Source organism: Apaloderma vittatum, unplaced genomic scaffold, assembly GCF_000703405.1.
Source record: "Apaloderma vittatum isolate BGI_N311 unplaced genomic scaffold, ASM70340v1 scaffold10150, whole genome shotgun sequence".
Classification (NCBI taxonomy): domain Eukaryota; kingdom Metazoa; phylum Chordata; class Aves; order Trogoniformes; family Trogonidae; genus Apaloderma; species Apaloderma vittatum.
Genome location: NW_009693985.1, coordinates 1,327 through 17,725, shown reverse-complemented (window position 1 = coordinate 17,725; position 16,399 = coordinate 1,327). Strand labels below are relative to the sequence as shown.

The 16,399-nt window shown below is 41.0% G+C and overlaps 1 protein-coding gene across 1 annotated transcript in view; it reads right to left on the bottom strand.

Annotated features, from left to right (window-relative positions):
• Positions 1-13,452, bottom strand: part of NFX1 (nuclear transcription factor, X-box binding 1) — a gene marked incomplete at both ends in the record, with an annotated part of 36,646 nt that extends 23,194 nt beyond the window's left edge. The window contains 3 exons of the mRNA XM_009865793.1: positions 1,309-1,386; positions 7,813-7,974; positions 12,403-13,452. Coding sequence (XP_009864095.1) covers positions 1,309-1,386; positions 7,813-7,974; positions 12,403-13,452 — 1,290 coding nt within the window. The remainder of the gene's footprint in view (positions 1-1,308; positions 1,387-7,812; positions 7,975-12,402) is intronic.
• Positions 13,453-16,399: the final 2,947 nt, after the last annotated feature.

Sequence of the window (16,399 nt, the reverse complement as noted above, 5' to 3'; positions counted from 1 at the left end):
TGAATGTTGTGCTCACTTCATTTACCCCTTTCATTAAACAGATCTCTGCATAAAAGTCTGAAAAATATGAATATTACTTCCTATTTAACCAGTATGTGTTCCCGATTAACCTAAATGACAAAACTGCTAAATCCCGTTAAAGGTTTAGATAGTTGTATGCTTGAAGTGTTTATTACATTGTATTCAACAAGAGTGAGTGCAGAGTCTTGCACCTGGGAAGGAATAATAAAGTGCACCAGCATGGGTTAGGATGCTATCTGCTAGAGAGCAGCCCCATGGAGAAGGACCTTGGAGTCCTGGTGGGCAAGTTATGTTATGGGACAGCGGTGTGCCCTTGTGGCCAAGAAGGCCAATGGAATCCTGGGGTGCATTAAGAAGAGTGTGTCCAGCAGGTCTAAGGAGGTTCTCCTCCTCCTCTACTCTGCCCTAGTGAGACATCACCTAGAGTGCTGCATCCAGTTCTAGGCTCCTCAATTCAAGAGGAGGGATTTACTTGAGAGAGTCCAACAGAGGGCTACGAGGATGATTAAGGGATTGGAACATCTGCCTTATGAGGAAGGCTGAGACACCTGGGGCTTTTTAGTCTGGAGAGGAGAAGACTGAGAGGGGATCCTATTAATGTGTATAAAGATATGAGGACTGGGCATCAAGAAGGAAAGGACAAACTCTCTTCACTTGCACCCTGTGATAAGATAAAGGTCAATGGATTCAACTAGAGTACAGGAAGTTCCACCTCAACATGAGGAAGAACTTTACTGTGAGGCTGACAGAGCACTGGAACAGGCTCCCCAAAGAGTTTGTGGAGTCTCCTTCTCTGAAGACTTTCAAGACCCATCTGGATGCGTTTGTGTGCCCTGCCCTAGATTCTGTGGTCCTGCTCTGGCAGGGGGGTTGGACCTGATGACGTCCAGAGGTCCTTTCCAACCTCTAACATTCTGTGACTGTGTGATTATTTTGGTGCATCTTAACACAAATAAATACCTAAAAAAACCAGGTTTACTTCAGTCCTTCTGCAAAGTGAACGCTTATAGTAGCCCAATTCTATTATTATTCTATAAAACTCACAATTTTTTCATACTGATAGGAAAATATTCATTACTTATTATTTAATATTTCACTTTTAAAATGTTTTAAGCAACACATGTGTGATTCTCTGTGCAGCCACCTTCCAAATTCAATAAAGTTTTAAACAAGGTTAAACTTCAAGGATGTAGGCAAACAAGCAGCAATACAGAAATTCAAATTTTTTTAAAAAAAGAGTCAAAATTACTAAATTGTTGTTCTTTGCACAACAAGCAAGAAACTCACCACAGAAACAAGTGTAAGTTTTAGGAACTTGTGTAGAAGCATTCTGACAAGCTGGACATCTCCAACCACTATTACCATCTGTAGATAAAAAAATAAAAAAAAATAAAAATAAAAATTAATCTAACTTGCAAATCATAGAATGGCCTAGGCTGGAAGGGACCTTAGAGATCATTTTAATCCAGCCTCCCTGTCACCAGGGACGCCACCTCTCGACTAGATCAGACGTAGAATAAGTGGTCTCTTCTTGTTTCTTACCACAGCCGCAACCATACTAAGTTTTTCCATTTGATCAAAAGTGGCTAGAAAGCAGGTTAATAAAAATGTATTTTACACAGCATCACAATAAACACAGCCATGGTACTTCATTTGACTAGGCTCCAACCTTATACAGAGGTATTATCATGTACCCTGTGATACGATGCTCTACTAGAATACAGACAGTCTTCACCATATCTAAAGGGTTAAGAAAAAAAAAAGTTAAACTGCAGGGAAAATGGTGAGAAAAATATTACCTACAGTCTCAAGCATCACCTTTTTTTCTTTTCATTATTCTCTCATGTTATGAGTTTCCTTGTCTTACAGAAGACCAAATTAGTATTGCTTCATGTCCAGAATAAATTAGTGCTATATAAAACAGAATAATCTAATAAATTCAAAGGTGACAATATCTAGCTATTGAGAAGGACATTACTCTTCAAGTTGATACTTTATTAAATATTTTTCTTGCTTCTGCGCTTCAGGAGGGTGTCAGCAGTAAACGAAGAACTTCACTGTAAAGTGACATTCATGAAAACTTTTTACAAATTCAGTACATACTTGGTTATGAAGAATACCAATGTCAGAAGAGCACTATTGAACACAAAGTGGACAGGGAGTAGAGACATTTTTAGAGAGAGAGATAAAAATAAACGTATATAAACTACCTCTCTAAATCAATCAAGTCAGTGCAAGTAAACTGATAAAGCTGTAACTTTAGAATTGTTCTTTATAATTAAGAAATCTGACCAATATTTATGATATCTTCACATTATGAATGCAGGAGGGATTGCAAGCAGGAAACCCTATGTGTGACAAGACAACTGTACTGCAATGAAAGGCACACCTAGGTTCACTATCGATTGAATTGGAGACTTCTTATACTAACCATCATAACGTACAATAGTAATGATTTTCACAAACTGGAAATTATTCACATTATAGACTGCCTTGACACTCTTGAAATCCAAATGTGCTTTAGCACATTTATTCTTTTCAATATTTCATACCCCTTTTTATCCTGGCTCATATCACTGTGCTACCAATAATTCTGCAGAGAATTGTTCAGTTACAAGCTGAGCAGCTGTATGACAGCAGCACAGAGTACACTCGTATTCACGCTCAAGATCAAGCTGCATCTCCTGACTGAGGGTTTTTTTTATTATTTGACAACTATAAACTGAAGCATCTCAGAAAGAAGCATCGCTACAAAAACTGGCAGTAAGGAACTGAAAGGGGTATCTGCTGCTGAAGCTGTCAGCACCTAAGGGATTCCTTATAGGATTACTTTGTACAGTATACTTAAGTATTACATTAATAACATAATTTATTCCATTGTTATTCCATAAAGCTGTGAAGGTGAGCCTACTATTAAAACTTCAGGAGGCCAGCAGAAGGCCTCTTCTATCAACATCTCTCCCAGAGCAGGATGCCTAGTCCTCTACAAGCAACAGTTAACTTAGAGTGAATGTGCTTGTAAAATAGGAACCTTTACCAAGCAAAACAGCCTTTCAAAACATATTTTGCTCTTCTTAATCACTGATTATCCTTTGAACAAAAGATAACTATGTTCTAAGACATAACTAGATTCATGTGGGTCCACCCATAAAAAAAATGCATGGTTGCTTTCTTCAAAAAACACAAGAAATAAAAGGTTTCTTTCTAGATTCAGATACAGTTACAGTAGAATAGAATGACAGAAAGATGACTCTTGACATCCACATTTGTAAAGAGAGGACCTGTAGCCACTTCTTACAAAGCCTGATTACTTTAGAAAGTGAGAATGAGGATGACACTATGGAATGAACATTCCACTCCCATGAATCTTTCATGAATAAGAGTGAAGTAAGCAGAACTCCAACCAGAGATGCTAAAAGGACACTTGTCTAAGCAAAATCAACACATCTCACACCATTTACTAGAGACTGTTTTAGTATTTGCTAGTCTCTCCCTCCTTCTGGGATAAAAAGATTCCTTACTTGTAATTATTTACCAAAATTTTTTCCATATATATTTATATTGCAAGCATCCCTACTTGTAGCACTATCAGCCACAAAAATCTTTACCTGTGGTAGAATGCCCAGAATTCTACTCCATCCTGTTGCATATCTGTTGTCATAAAGCCTCAGTGAACGTTCTCCTTAGTTTCCAGAATCCTAAAGGATTAAGTGGCTCAGAAGAACCTTGAGTAGGCAGAGGCAGGAATTATATAAACAGATGAGGGATCTTTATATACAATTTCAAACAAAAACCTTGCCTCTCTCTTTACATGCTTGTCTAGATGAGTCATAGGTGACTACATAAGAAACATCCAAATATAGCTGCTGTAATAAAGAATGAATTCTAAAAGGCTACATTTCCAAAGGCAGCAGTACAGCAGGTATTTTCAATATATATACAATGTTAGGTATATAAAAAGAAATCCAAACAGAAGATTTCAGTCACTTCAACTGTAGTAGAATATACTAGTAGTAACATCGGCAGTTCTGTGTTACCATTTCTAAAATGTTTTATGCAGTTCTCTGGTGAGATAATCCACATCAGAATAAATTACTATTTTGACTTCTCAGCTAGGCATAATCAAAAGCTTTTGTCCCAGTAACAAAAAAGTGACAATATCTTTGTAATATCTAAGGCACACAGAACAGCTTCAGACACAGAATAGCATGGTTAAAATAAAAAAAAAAGGAAGAAAAAAATAAAAAGGCAAGTAGATTCATATTCTGACCACTGAAACTCAGAAACCATCTTAGAGGCTCCAACTTCTCTTCCATGTAAGGACACAAGTCACACACAATCGAAGCATCATTTTTAAAAAGAAGCAGAAGTAGGAACAATCTCCTATTTATAAACATAACAAAATAAAAGATCTTGTGTGCAATGCAAGTATTTTTGTCAGATTGACCTTAGTTGTGCAATACCTAAAAATCACATTCCTCCAAGACATAATTCAAAATTTTAGTAAAAATGCTTGCTAAGGATGAAGTTATATTCTTGTATTGGGTTGGCCTGGCCGGACTTCGGCGGCAGCGGGGCGGGAACTGCAGGGTGGCTTCTGCAAGAAACTGCTAGAAGCTTCCCGAGTTTGTTAGAGCCAATGCCAGCTGGCTCCAAAGAGGGACCCACTGCTGCACCAAGGCTGAGTCTATCAGGAAAGTGATAGGAGAGGAACACCTCTGTGAAAACATATTTAAGAAGAGGTGAAAAGAACTGCACTACTACAGCTGGCAGAGAGATGGATGAGTGAGAATTTGTGAAGACACCAAGGTCAGTGAAGAAGGAGAGGGGGGAGGATGTGCTCTAGGAGGCAGAGCAGAGAGTCCCCCAGGTCATGGTGCAGACCATGGTGAAGCGGGTTGTTCATGGGCAGGGTGTAGATGTCCACTGCGAGGACCACCGTGTAGATGTCCACTGTGTAAGGACTCCATACCATGTGGGTGGATGCCTGAAGGGGGCTGCAGCCCGTGGGAAGCCCACATTGGAGAAGGTCGCCGCTGGAACCTGCAGCCCATGGAAGAGTGAATGCCCACGCTGGAGCAGGTTGGCTGGTGGGACTTTTGAGATGCTGCGGGGGACTCACACTGGAGCAGTTTCCCTGAAGGACTGCACCTCAGACTCACGAGGGGTGGGTTGCCCCTTGTGAGGTGTCTCACGTTGGGCAGTTTGTGATGAATTGCCCCTCATGGGACGACTCACGCCAGAGAAGAGAGCGTGAAGCTTGTCTCCCGTGAGAGGGACCTCACAATGACCCCGGGGAAGAGTGAAGAGTCCTCCTCCGGAGTGAAGAAGCAGTGGAACCAAAGTCGGAGCAATGCCCTATGACTCCCCACATATAATCAGGAGATTCTCTCACCTGGCCTGGCCAAACTAAAAGTAATTTTTCATATGACTGTCAAGATAATAGAAGGCAAAGAATTCTCTGAGAGAAGACACCTTCAATAAAATACATCTGAAGGAGTTCCTGATAAAAGACATACTGTAGAGCGCAAGATGACTTTGTTAACAGTAACCAAGGATTAACCTTTTCCCACTTGAGATGTAGACTCTCAAGCGTGTTTTCTCTCACTGACATGGTAACTCAGGATAGTTCAGTTCCCCACCTCAACTACATCAATCTTTGCATGGGTGCCAATGTGACGATCAGCTGTGGATCTCAGATTTCAGACAACAGCATCTGCATTTCATGAGCAAGGTTAATAATGAACAAAACAGGACATTGCATATGTATGCATATGTATCAGTGCAAGTTTTATTAACCAACTCTGCAGTGCATTTCTTTGAGCTTCACTCCCTAGCACGGTTCCATCACATGGGTTCTCCATTTTATTAACACTGGTGTCCCAGAGCTCCCATCATGGTAATGCTACACTTGCACTAACGCCAAAGCTTCAACTGCTCAGTGGTGCACCTGATGGATCCACACCTGCTTTTCCCCTCGTAGCAGATGCCCATTAATAACGATCTGGAAGACTGAACTATGTGAGAAGATAGCCAACCAAGGATGTTACCTACTTCCTGCAAGCATTTAGGATTTCTCTGATATAATGCTGTGCTGACAAAAAAATGTGAGAAATTATGTACACATACATACTTTCAGCCTACTATATATCATAGAAATAAGAGCTGCTATAAAGAACACTGGAGGAACATTCTCATTGAAACATTCTGTTACTTCATAAACATAAAAGAATGAACACTCAAAACTGATCTTAAAAACAAAATGTTCTCACTAGTCTGGAAATCAAACGTAGCAGTGAAAAGTTCACGTGCTGAGATTAGATTTCCTGGAATTCATTATAACATTTACACAATCAAGCAGATTTGAAGTAAATCACGTGCAGAAAAAAACAAGTTTTTTTTTCCTCTTCTAGAAAACCAACATATTATAGAGTTAGGTAGATTACAGTGTCCTATTTCTCTTTTGGTAGGCTATAATTGCTGCCAATTCCTCACATTACACAAAGCCTGAAAAGTTGAATCTACACTGAAACAACCTACCAAAAATCAAATACCCTCTGAAGTATAAGTCCTAATCAATACAGGGTAGCAGGGCTTTGCAGGTCAAGAAATATGCATCAGTGTCTTTACTAGAGCTATGGAATCAGTTCTACTGAGGCCACCACCTTTAACTTCAATGATTAGGTCAAGTTCTCTCATACATGGGATGTGGTAAAATATTGTCCACAAATTCTTACAAGAAAACCAAATGGCCAAAGGATACGACTACTTGAAATGCTGTCAGGATTCAAGCACCTAAGGTCACTATCTGACAGATAAGCAAAACCTCCCTTACACAAGCAGATACTCTTCTGATCAAGAAAAAAGCTTTTTCAGGGAGATAATCAGCTCCAAAGAAGGTGACACGACAACAGCTAGGAGTTTGGCTTATGCTTTCATGTTTCCAATCCTGTGCTGGTATGTGCAACTTTCTTTCTACTGTCAGTATGAAGTATGACCAACCCCACTCAAAAGTCAATCTATGCATCTTAAGAAATCCAAGAACTTTACAACCAATTCCTTCTGCAGGAGATTTACAATCTCTAAGGACTCCTCTCAAACATCTGGAAGTAGCTGACAGAGTATATATACCCAGAGAGACACAGAAAGACACGTGCAGAATGGCAAATGCTAAACCAGCAGGGCACAGAAAAAAATAATCCAACTTCAAGACTATCACTAGTCTTCAGAGATCACACAACTGAATACAGCAGAGGCCTTAACTTACACCAAAGCATTCAAAGCATAGAATGTATAAATATTTACAAAAAGTCATACAACGCAATCTGAAACAGTTTAAGCTCATGACAAATGCAGCTTACTGTCTTCTCTGAATTTCATTTCACTGCATGGCATCAGCGATGGCTTTCAGGAGTATATAATCTGAGAACAGAACTAAGAATTATTTGAGTAAAGATACTCAAATAATGTTTGAAGTGCTGCTTCTCTCTGACTGCTCGGCCAAGCACAGATGACAGAAGATGAGACATTTCTTGATGTGTGATCTTATATATATAAGCCTGGAAATTAGTTTTTGCTGTAATACTAGAAAGAATCAAAACAGTCAGGAGAATTATACTAAGCATCCAAAGGACTCAGAAAAAAAAAAGTTTTTATTTAAAACTTGCTTTGTTTACAGCTTTCTGGTTACCTTAGACAATATTTACAAATAGCTTGCCAACCTAAGAAACACATGAACATTGCTATTATGTATATTTGAGAGAGAAAGTGAGTGCAAGAACAAATACTAACCTTCAGCTTGTGAGGCTGGTGATCGTGCCCACTTCTTAATGCAATTCAGGTGGAATACATGGTAACAATTCTGACAGCTCCACACCTGGGCTACTATTCGTACCACCTCACAGCATACCATGCACTCGTACTTCTCTGTGGTCAGCTGTTCAATCAATGATCCTGCAAATAAAATACATTACTTGTGCATGAAACACCAGCCAACCAAGAAATAAAATTCAAATGTAATTCCAAGTTTTCACTTAAATTAGAATTTACTCTTCCTGGGTGGCTATAAGCAAGATATTAGCTTACTCCTAGAAGATTCCAGTTTGATCCTTGGTATGCATTTCTCTAATTTCAGAGGGAGCATGCAATTCCTATAATAATTGTTGTTGATGAATTGCAATCATTTTGATTAGTTAATTAGTTAATAGTTTTAAGTTTAGCAGAAATTGGAGATTTTACTCATCATTTTATATGGGAAATTTTAAAAAAAAAAAACCCACAAAAAACTCCACATCAAAAAACTCAACAAACCTTTGCATGAGGTTTAAACTCAAAAGCTTAAAGCTCTTAACTACATAAGTTTGAGCCAAAATTAAATTCCATCCCATCCTCAAGGATTCCTGTAAGACCACACAACAAACACTAACAGTGAAGTACCTGGATTATGGAAATAAGCCCCTCAAACTGACTTCATTGGGAGTGGAATTACTGGGAAAGACCAGTCAAAGTACCAGGGTCTTTTGAGCCATATGAAAGAATGCAAAAAAGTACTTTGAAAACAAAGCAAGAATCCTACATAAAAGACCAAACAGCCTGAAAACAGTCAGATGTGAAACCATAACAACAGCACCACGTAACTTCAGTTCTGTCACATTAACTCTCCCATCAAGGTAAGGCTACCAAATATACTTTAGAAATGCTGTTTATGCCTATGGAATTTTATAATATCTTAATTCTGAGTATAAAGTGTAAAGACATACAATTTTTAGACAGTACCAAAACAAGGGAAGTTGCAACTCATAACGAAGGCAAAAAAAAAAGAAAAAAAGAAAAATTACTATCAATTCAAACTGTGCTTGTACCACACATAACTGAAAGCAAGGCCGTGGATGACTAGAAACTTGAAAGCGTTAACATTGTTTGCCTTCCTTAATAGGTTGTAAGCACTTTCAAGCTTCTTTTCCAGACCTCCTGCATCAAGCACCACAAGATACAAAATTAACAGTTGTTTCTGCTTTTGATACCCCATAAATATTACCTACTGCAAAGAAAGCATGCTCACCTAAAACTTACTACTTTTCTCAGGAAGACTACAGCTATACTGTACTCAAAAAGGATAGTTGTCCCATAAATAGTTAAAATGCACAGATTCAAGTCCCTTGAAAACAGTAGCAGATAACATTTTCAAAATAGTTCCCAACTAAAGCATACAAATACAGACAGTCATTTGGGACAGGGGAGTTCCTTAAGTTCCCTATAACATATGATGATTTCATTTAATATAGTACTGCGAGAAACACTGAGGTATTATCTTTAAATTTATGATTCAAGTAGAAACTACAAGCATGAAAGTTAATGTATTTAAGTTGGAAAGGATCAAGAAGGCTATTGAACCTCAAGCTTCTCCTAATGGAATACAGTTCCTGACTAGAGCTATCTGGTATTCTTTTGCTGAGAAGCAAAACTTTCAGAAGATTCAATATCCCAGTTAAGATAACAGGAACTAATCTACCCATCTCTGTCATTCTGGGCAGCAGAAGATCAGGTTAGGATGCTTTCTAAAAACCAATTACATATAATTCTTAGTGTTTGTTCAACTGGAAAGGCAAAAAGAAGAAAAAGAGAAAAAAAAAAAAGGAAAAAATTTTACTGTCTCCGAAAGGACTTCTGCTGGGTGCTATGAATAACATGAAACTATTTTCTCAGCGCACAGTTAAGCTTATGTAAAACAGTAAGAAAAAGCTACCCAGGTTGTCTAGAAATCAGTAACACGGTGCCGAAGAGATTCAGCTGAGTTTGATTTGGCATGATCCTGCTCTGGCGGGGGGTTGGACTAGATGATCTTTCAAGGTCCCTTCAAACCCCTAACATTCTGTGATTCTGTGACTTAACATTTTCAGTCCCTAATGGTATAAGTTAGAACAAAACTCATTCAGGCAGTCAAAACCTGGGGATCTGCTTTATACCGCCAGTGACACATTTCTATTCTCAACTTCCAAAAATAGTATCCAGAGACTTTCTCTATTTCTAATTACCTTTGGATACTACTGTTGCAAAAAAAAAAACGGAGCAAAAAGTCCAGTTAGGAGCAGCATATAGTTCCTCTATCTGGCATTTTACATCATTTTGCATTATTGCAAGGATAAAAGTAAAAAGTCCCAAGTATAGCTAGAAATTAATCTCACTTCTGCTGTAAAAGACAACGAGAAATCTTTCTATAAATACATTATCACCAAAAGAAAGACCGGGGAGAGCCTCCATCCTCTATTAGATGCAGGAGGAAACATGGTGACTAAGGATGATGAAAAGGCTGATGATTTTAATGCTGCCTTCGCTTCAGTCTTTAGTAATAGGACCAGTTGTATTCTGGCAATCCAGCCCCCTGAGTTAAAAAACAGAGACTGGGAGCAGAATGATCCCCCCACAATTCAGGAAGAGATCATCAGTGACCTGCTGCTCCACACAGACATACACAAGTCTATGGGACTAGATAGAACCCACCCAATAATTCTGAGAGAGCTGGCAGAGGTGCTCACCAAGCCAATTTCCATAATTTTTCAGCAGTCCTGGCTGACCTGGGAGGTCTCAGCAAATTGGAAGTTAGTCAATGTGATGGCCATCTACAATAAGGGCTGGAAGGAGGATCCAGGAAACCACAGCCCTGTCAGTTTGACTTTGATGCCAGGGATGCTGATGGAGATCATCCTGAGTACCATCACGCAGTACATGCAGGATAATTAGATGATCAGGCTCAGTCAGCATGGGTTTATGAAAGGCAGGTCCTCCTTTACTAACCTGATCTTCTACAACATGGTCACTCAGTGGATGAGGGAAAGGCTGAAGATGTTGTCTTTCTGGACTTCAGTAAAGGCTTTGACACAGTTTCCCACAGCATTCTCCTAGAGAAGCCGGCTACTCCTGGCTTGTATGGGTATACAGTTTGCTGGGTAAAAAAAAGGCTGTACGTCTGGGCCCAAAGAGTGGTGATAAAGGAAGTTAAATCCAATTGGCGGCTGGTCACACATGGTGTTCCTTGTGGCTCAGTATTAGGGCCAGTTCTGTTCAGTATCTTTATCCATGATCCAGACAAGGTGATCAAGTGCACCATTAGTACGTTTGTGGATGACACCAAGCTGGGCTGGAACTGTCAATCTCCTTGAGGGCAGAGAGGCTCTGCAGAGAGATCTTGGCAGACTTCATTGATGGGCCAAGACCAGTTTTTTGAGTTTCAGTAAGGCTAAATACCAGGTTCTGCACTTTTGGCCACAACAACCTCCAGTAAAGCTACAGGCTTGGTTGGGGAGGAGTGGCTGGAGAGATGCTCAGCAGAGAGGGACCGGGGGGGTTGACGGATAGCCGACTGAATATGAGCCACCAGTGTGCCCAGGTGGCCAAGAAGGCCAATGGCATCCCCACCTGTATCAGGAATAGTGTGTCCAGTAGGACCAGGGAAGTGATCTTCCTCCAGTACTTGGCACTGGTGAGGCCGCATCTTGAGTAATGTGTTCAGTTTTGGGCTCCTCACTACCATAAGGACATTGAGGTACTAGAGCGTGTCCAAAGAACAACAACAAAGCTAGTCTAGAGCACATGTCATATGAGAAGGGGCTGAGAGAACTGAGGATTTTTAGTCTGCAGAAAAGAAGGCTTAGAGGAGGCCTTATCACTCTCTACAACTACCTTAAAAGAGGTTGTAGAGAGGTGGAGATCGCTCTCTTTTCCCAAGTAACAAGTGATACAGAAAGAAGAAATGGCCTCATGTTGCACTAAGGGCAGTTTAGAATGGATACTATGAAGACTTTGTTTTCTGAAAGGGTTATCATGCATTGGAACAGGTTGCCCAGGCCAGCGGTGGAGTGCCCATCCCTGGAGGTATTTAAGAGTTGTGTAGACATAGTGCTTAGCGATATGGTTTTGTCGAGGACTTGTCAGAGTTAGGTTAATAATTCGACTTGAAGATCTTAAAGGTCTTTTCCAATCTGGGCAACTCTGTGATTCTGTGATTTTCCTACTTCAACACAAAATATGAGAGTACTTGTTCAGTAAAAATCAGTTTTAGGATTGTCGCTAATAAGTTCCACTGTTAGAATGCTCAGAATTTTACTCCCTGCTACTGCAGCACACGTTTAAACCCTCTGCCTAACCAAGCTATCATTTATAGTCTGGTAGCAAAACAAAAAAAACCTTGAGAAAAAATTTGTTCCTCCCTAGTAACCTTACAGGATACCTCCCCACTCAGAAACTACACATTTACTTTTAATTCTACCTCTGAAACTGATACTGATCTAATATAAAACAGTAAGCCTCTTCGGCTAGTCAAATGTGAAAGCAGTTTAAATTATACAAGATCATACCTTTAATAGAGGGGTATAGAAAGCTTACCTGTATGAGTTTCTTTGTTCTTTGGTACATCGCTTTGCTTTTTCCAGTACTGGGTCCAACTGAAATGAAGTGCAGGTGCCTGATCTCCCTTTAGCAGGAACTTTCTTCCGTTACATCTGACAGAATCAGACAACTGATGCCTGACTTCACTGGCCGAGTTTTCACCACTTTTGCGAACACAGAGTTCTCTCTTCCTCTCATTTTTATCTTTTGGAGTATATGCAAGAGAAGACTTCTTACCTACTTTTGTATTTTTACTATGGTGAGAATCATGTCTTTTCTGACACTCTTTATCTACAGGGGGTTTATTCCACATAGGCTTCCGGACATATCTTTTGTTTACATAACTGTAGCCTTTCTGCTCATCCCCACTACCAACAGGTGCATCACAGAAAGCCTTTCCAACAGATGATTCTGAAGAGTCAGAATGAGTCAAATCCAAAGATGGAGCATTTTCAAAGAGTTCTACTTTCTGTTTTGAGCTCAGTCTCTTTTCCCGGTCATGTACGTGCTTTCCTTTCTCCCTGAAACCTCTTCCAGATATATGCATTGGATGAGTTTTCTTTGGCTTTGCTCCTCTGCTATCTGCATTCGGTATCTCCCTGTCACTCTCCGAGGAGACAAAGTCATTGTATCCTCTAGGAGGTGCTCTTCTTCCAGTTACTATTACAGTGTCTGAAATTCCTGGATCTGCAGCAGTATCGGCAGTACTTTGCTTTGTCTTACTTTTGGTACCTGTGCTATCATTTCTCGATCTGTGCCATCTCTGGCTTTGGAAGTTACGATTCTTCACACTTTTACTGGTACCAAAATATTGGTGGAAGTCTTCAGAATTCCCATACTGACTTTCTGGATTACAAAAACCATGATGTTTTGTGGAAGAGCTTTCATAATCTGTACCTCTTTCAGAAGACAGACTAGAAAATGGTAAATTACTTCTATTCCGATTACTTTTAGAGTCCTTCCTATCTTTATTTATCCAGTTTACATCTGTAGGTTGTCTTTCTCCTGGAATGGAATCAGCAGCATCAGGACAAAAATTCAGCTCACCTAAAAAGTGAAAAAATAAACACACACATATAAGACTATTAAATACTAAACATTTTTTTTCAGCAAAACTACCACACATGCAAAGGCCCCGAAGTTCAATCAATCTCAAACTTGATAGACCAACTGCAAACAAATTTCCAGAAACCAGAATTGATTCATACACTGCTTCATGAAAGCTACCTTCTCTTGTCATCTTTAGACAAAGACTGTGATGATTCAGGGTGAAGAAAAACATCTCAAAAAGTACTGTACCAATACAACACATGCAACTGTGATAAGCAGTGTTTAACATAGCCTGTTTTTCCTAGCATGTTCATATACACACCCACTTGAAGAAAAACAGGTCCTTCATAGAATGGCTACATCTGAGATTTTAGTACTACACAGAACTTTGAATATAAATTAAAATCCATGAGCCAATAATAGCAATAGTATATGCTTGCATGAACTCCAATTACACAAACTCAGTATATCCCAGTGGGTAGGAAATCAAGAAAGAGGGCCAGGAAACCGATATGGTTAAAGGGGAACTGCTGGGCAAACTCAAGTGGAAGAAGAGTTTATAAATCACGGAAGGAGGGGCTGGCCACTTGGGAGGAATGTAAGACTGTGGTCAGAAAATGTAGCGAGGCAACTAGGAAAGCTAAGGCCTCCTTGGAATTAAAACTTGAAAGGGAGGTCAAGGACAACAGAAAGGGGTTCTTCAAATACATTGCTGACAGAACTAACTCTAGTGGCAATGTAGGCGCTCTGGCGAATGAGGTGGGTGCCCTGGTGACAGCAGATACAAAGAAAGCAGAGTTACTGAATGCCTTCTTTACTTCTGTCTATACTGCTGGAGACTGTCCTCAGGAGCCCCAGACCGCTGAGGGCCCAGAGGAAGTCAGGAGAAAAGAGGAGTTTCTCTTGGTTGATGAGGACTGGGTTAGGGATTAGTTAGGCTACCAGAACACCCATAAATCCATGGGTCCTGATGGGATGCTGGCAGAAGTCATTGCTAGGCCACTCTCCATCATCTTCGGTAAGTCGTGGGCAACAGAAGAGGTGTCTGAGGACTGGAGGAAAGAAAATGTCGCTCTAGTCTTCAAAAAGGGCAAGATGGAGGACTCGGGTAGCTACAGACTGGTCAGCCTCACCTCCATCCCTGGAAGGGGATGGAACATCTTAATCTCAGTGCTGTCTCTGGGCAGTCAGCGTGGTTTTACCAAGGGGAAGTCATGTTTGACCAACCTGACAGCCTTTTATGAGGATATAACCAGGTGGATAGGTGATGGTTGTGCAGTGGATGTGGCTTTCAGTAAAGCATTTGACACTGTCTCCCACAGCATCCTCTCATCTTAACTGAAGAAGAGTAGTCTGGATGATTGGTTAGTGAGGTGGACTGCAATCTCGTTGAAGGAACGAAGTCAGTGAGTTGTGATCAATGGGACAGAGTCTAGTTGGAGGCCTGTGTCTAGTGGAGTCCCTCAGGAGTTACTACTGGGACCAGTACTATTCAATATACTCATCAACGACCCGACTGAAGGAACAGAGTGCACTGTCAGCAAGTTTGCTGATGACACAAAACTGGGAGGAGTGGCTGACACACCAGAAGGCTGTGCTGCCATTCAGTGAGACCTAGACAGGCTGGCGGGTTGGACAGGGAGAAATTTAATGAAATAAAACAAGGGCAAGTGTGGAGTCTTGCATCTGGGAAAGAACAAACCCAAGTACAGGCTGGGGACTGACCCGTTGGAGAGCAGTGTAGGGGAAAAGGACCTGGGGTCCTGGTGGACAGCAGGATGACCATGAGCCAGCAATGTGCCTTTGTGGCCAAGAAGACCAATGGCATCCTGGGGTGTATTAGAAGGGGTGTGGTTAGTAGTTCAAGAGAGGCTCTCCTCCTCCTCTCCTCTGCCCTGGTGAGGCCACATCTGAAATACAGTGTCCAGTTCTGGGCCCCTCAATTCAAGAAGGACAGGGAACTGCTTGAGAGAGTCCAGTGCAGAGCCACAAAGATGATGAAGGGAGTGGAACATCTTCCTTAGGAGGAAAGGCTGAAGAAGCTCAGCATGGAGGAGACTGAGGGGTAATCTCATTGTTTATAAATATATAAACCGTGTCAGAAGGATGGAGCCAGGTTCTTCTCAGTGATGTCCAACGAAAGGACAAGGGGCAACAGGTACAAGCTGGACCATAGGAGGTTCCACAAAAGCATTAGGAAAAGCTTTTTCACTGTGAGGGTGACAGAGCACTGGAACACGCTGCCCAGAGAGGTTGTGGAATCTTCTCTGAAGACATTCAAAACCCAGCTGCATGCGTTCCTGTGTGACCTATTCTAGGTGATCCTGCTCTGGCCAGGGGGTTGGAATAGATGACCTTTTGAGGTCCCTTCCAACCCCTAACATTCTGCGATGCACTGTTCTACATATACTAAATGGTAGAGGTACTACTTAGGGCAGCTTTGCAAAATAATTTTTCTATTATATGGCCATCAACATGAGCCATGCTTCTACTTGAGAGGTCTCTTGTCATTTTTAGGATAAAAGGAAGATATGCATGATAGAAATCCTCTGTTGCTCAATTTATCAGTGGATAAAGAACTGGCTCGACAGCCAGGTGGGCTGTCAATGGGTCCATGTCCAAGTGGAAGCCAGTGACAAGTGGACTTCCTCAGTGATCAGACTGGGATCAGTCTTGTTTAACATCTTCATCAGCGACATGGACAGTGGCATTGATTGGACCCTCAGCAAGTCTGCCGACAACACCAAGCTGTATGTGGAGGCTGACACCCTGGATGTAGGGATGCCATCCAGAGGGACCTTACCAGCCGGAGAGGTGGGCCCATGCCAACTTCATGAAGTTCAACAAGACCAAGTGCAAGGTCCTCCATCTGAGTCGGGGCAATCTCAAGCACTGATATAGGCTGGGCAGTGACTGGCTTGAGAGCAGCCCTGAAGAAAAGGAC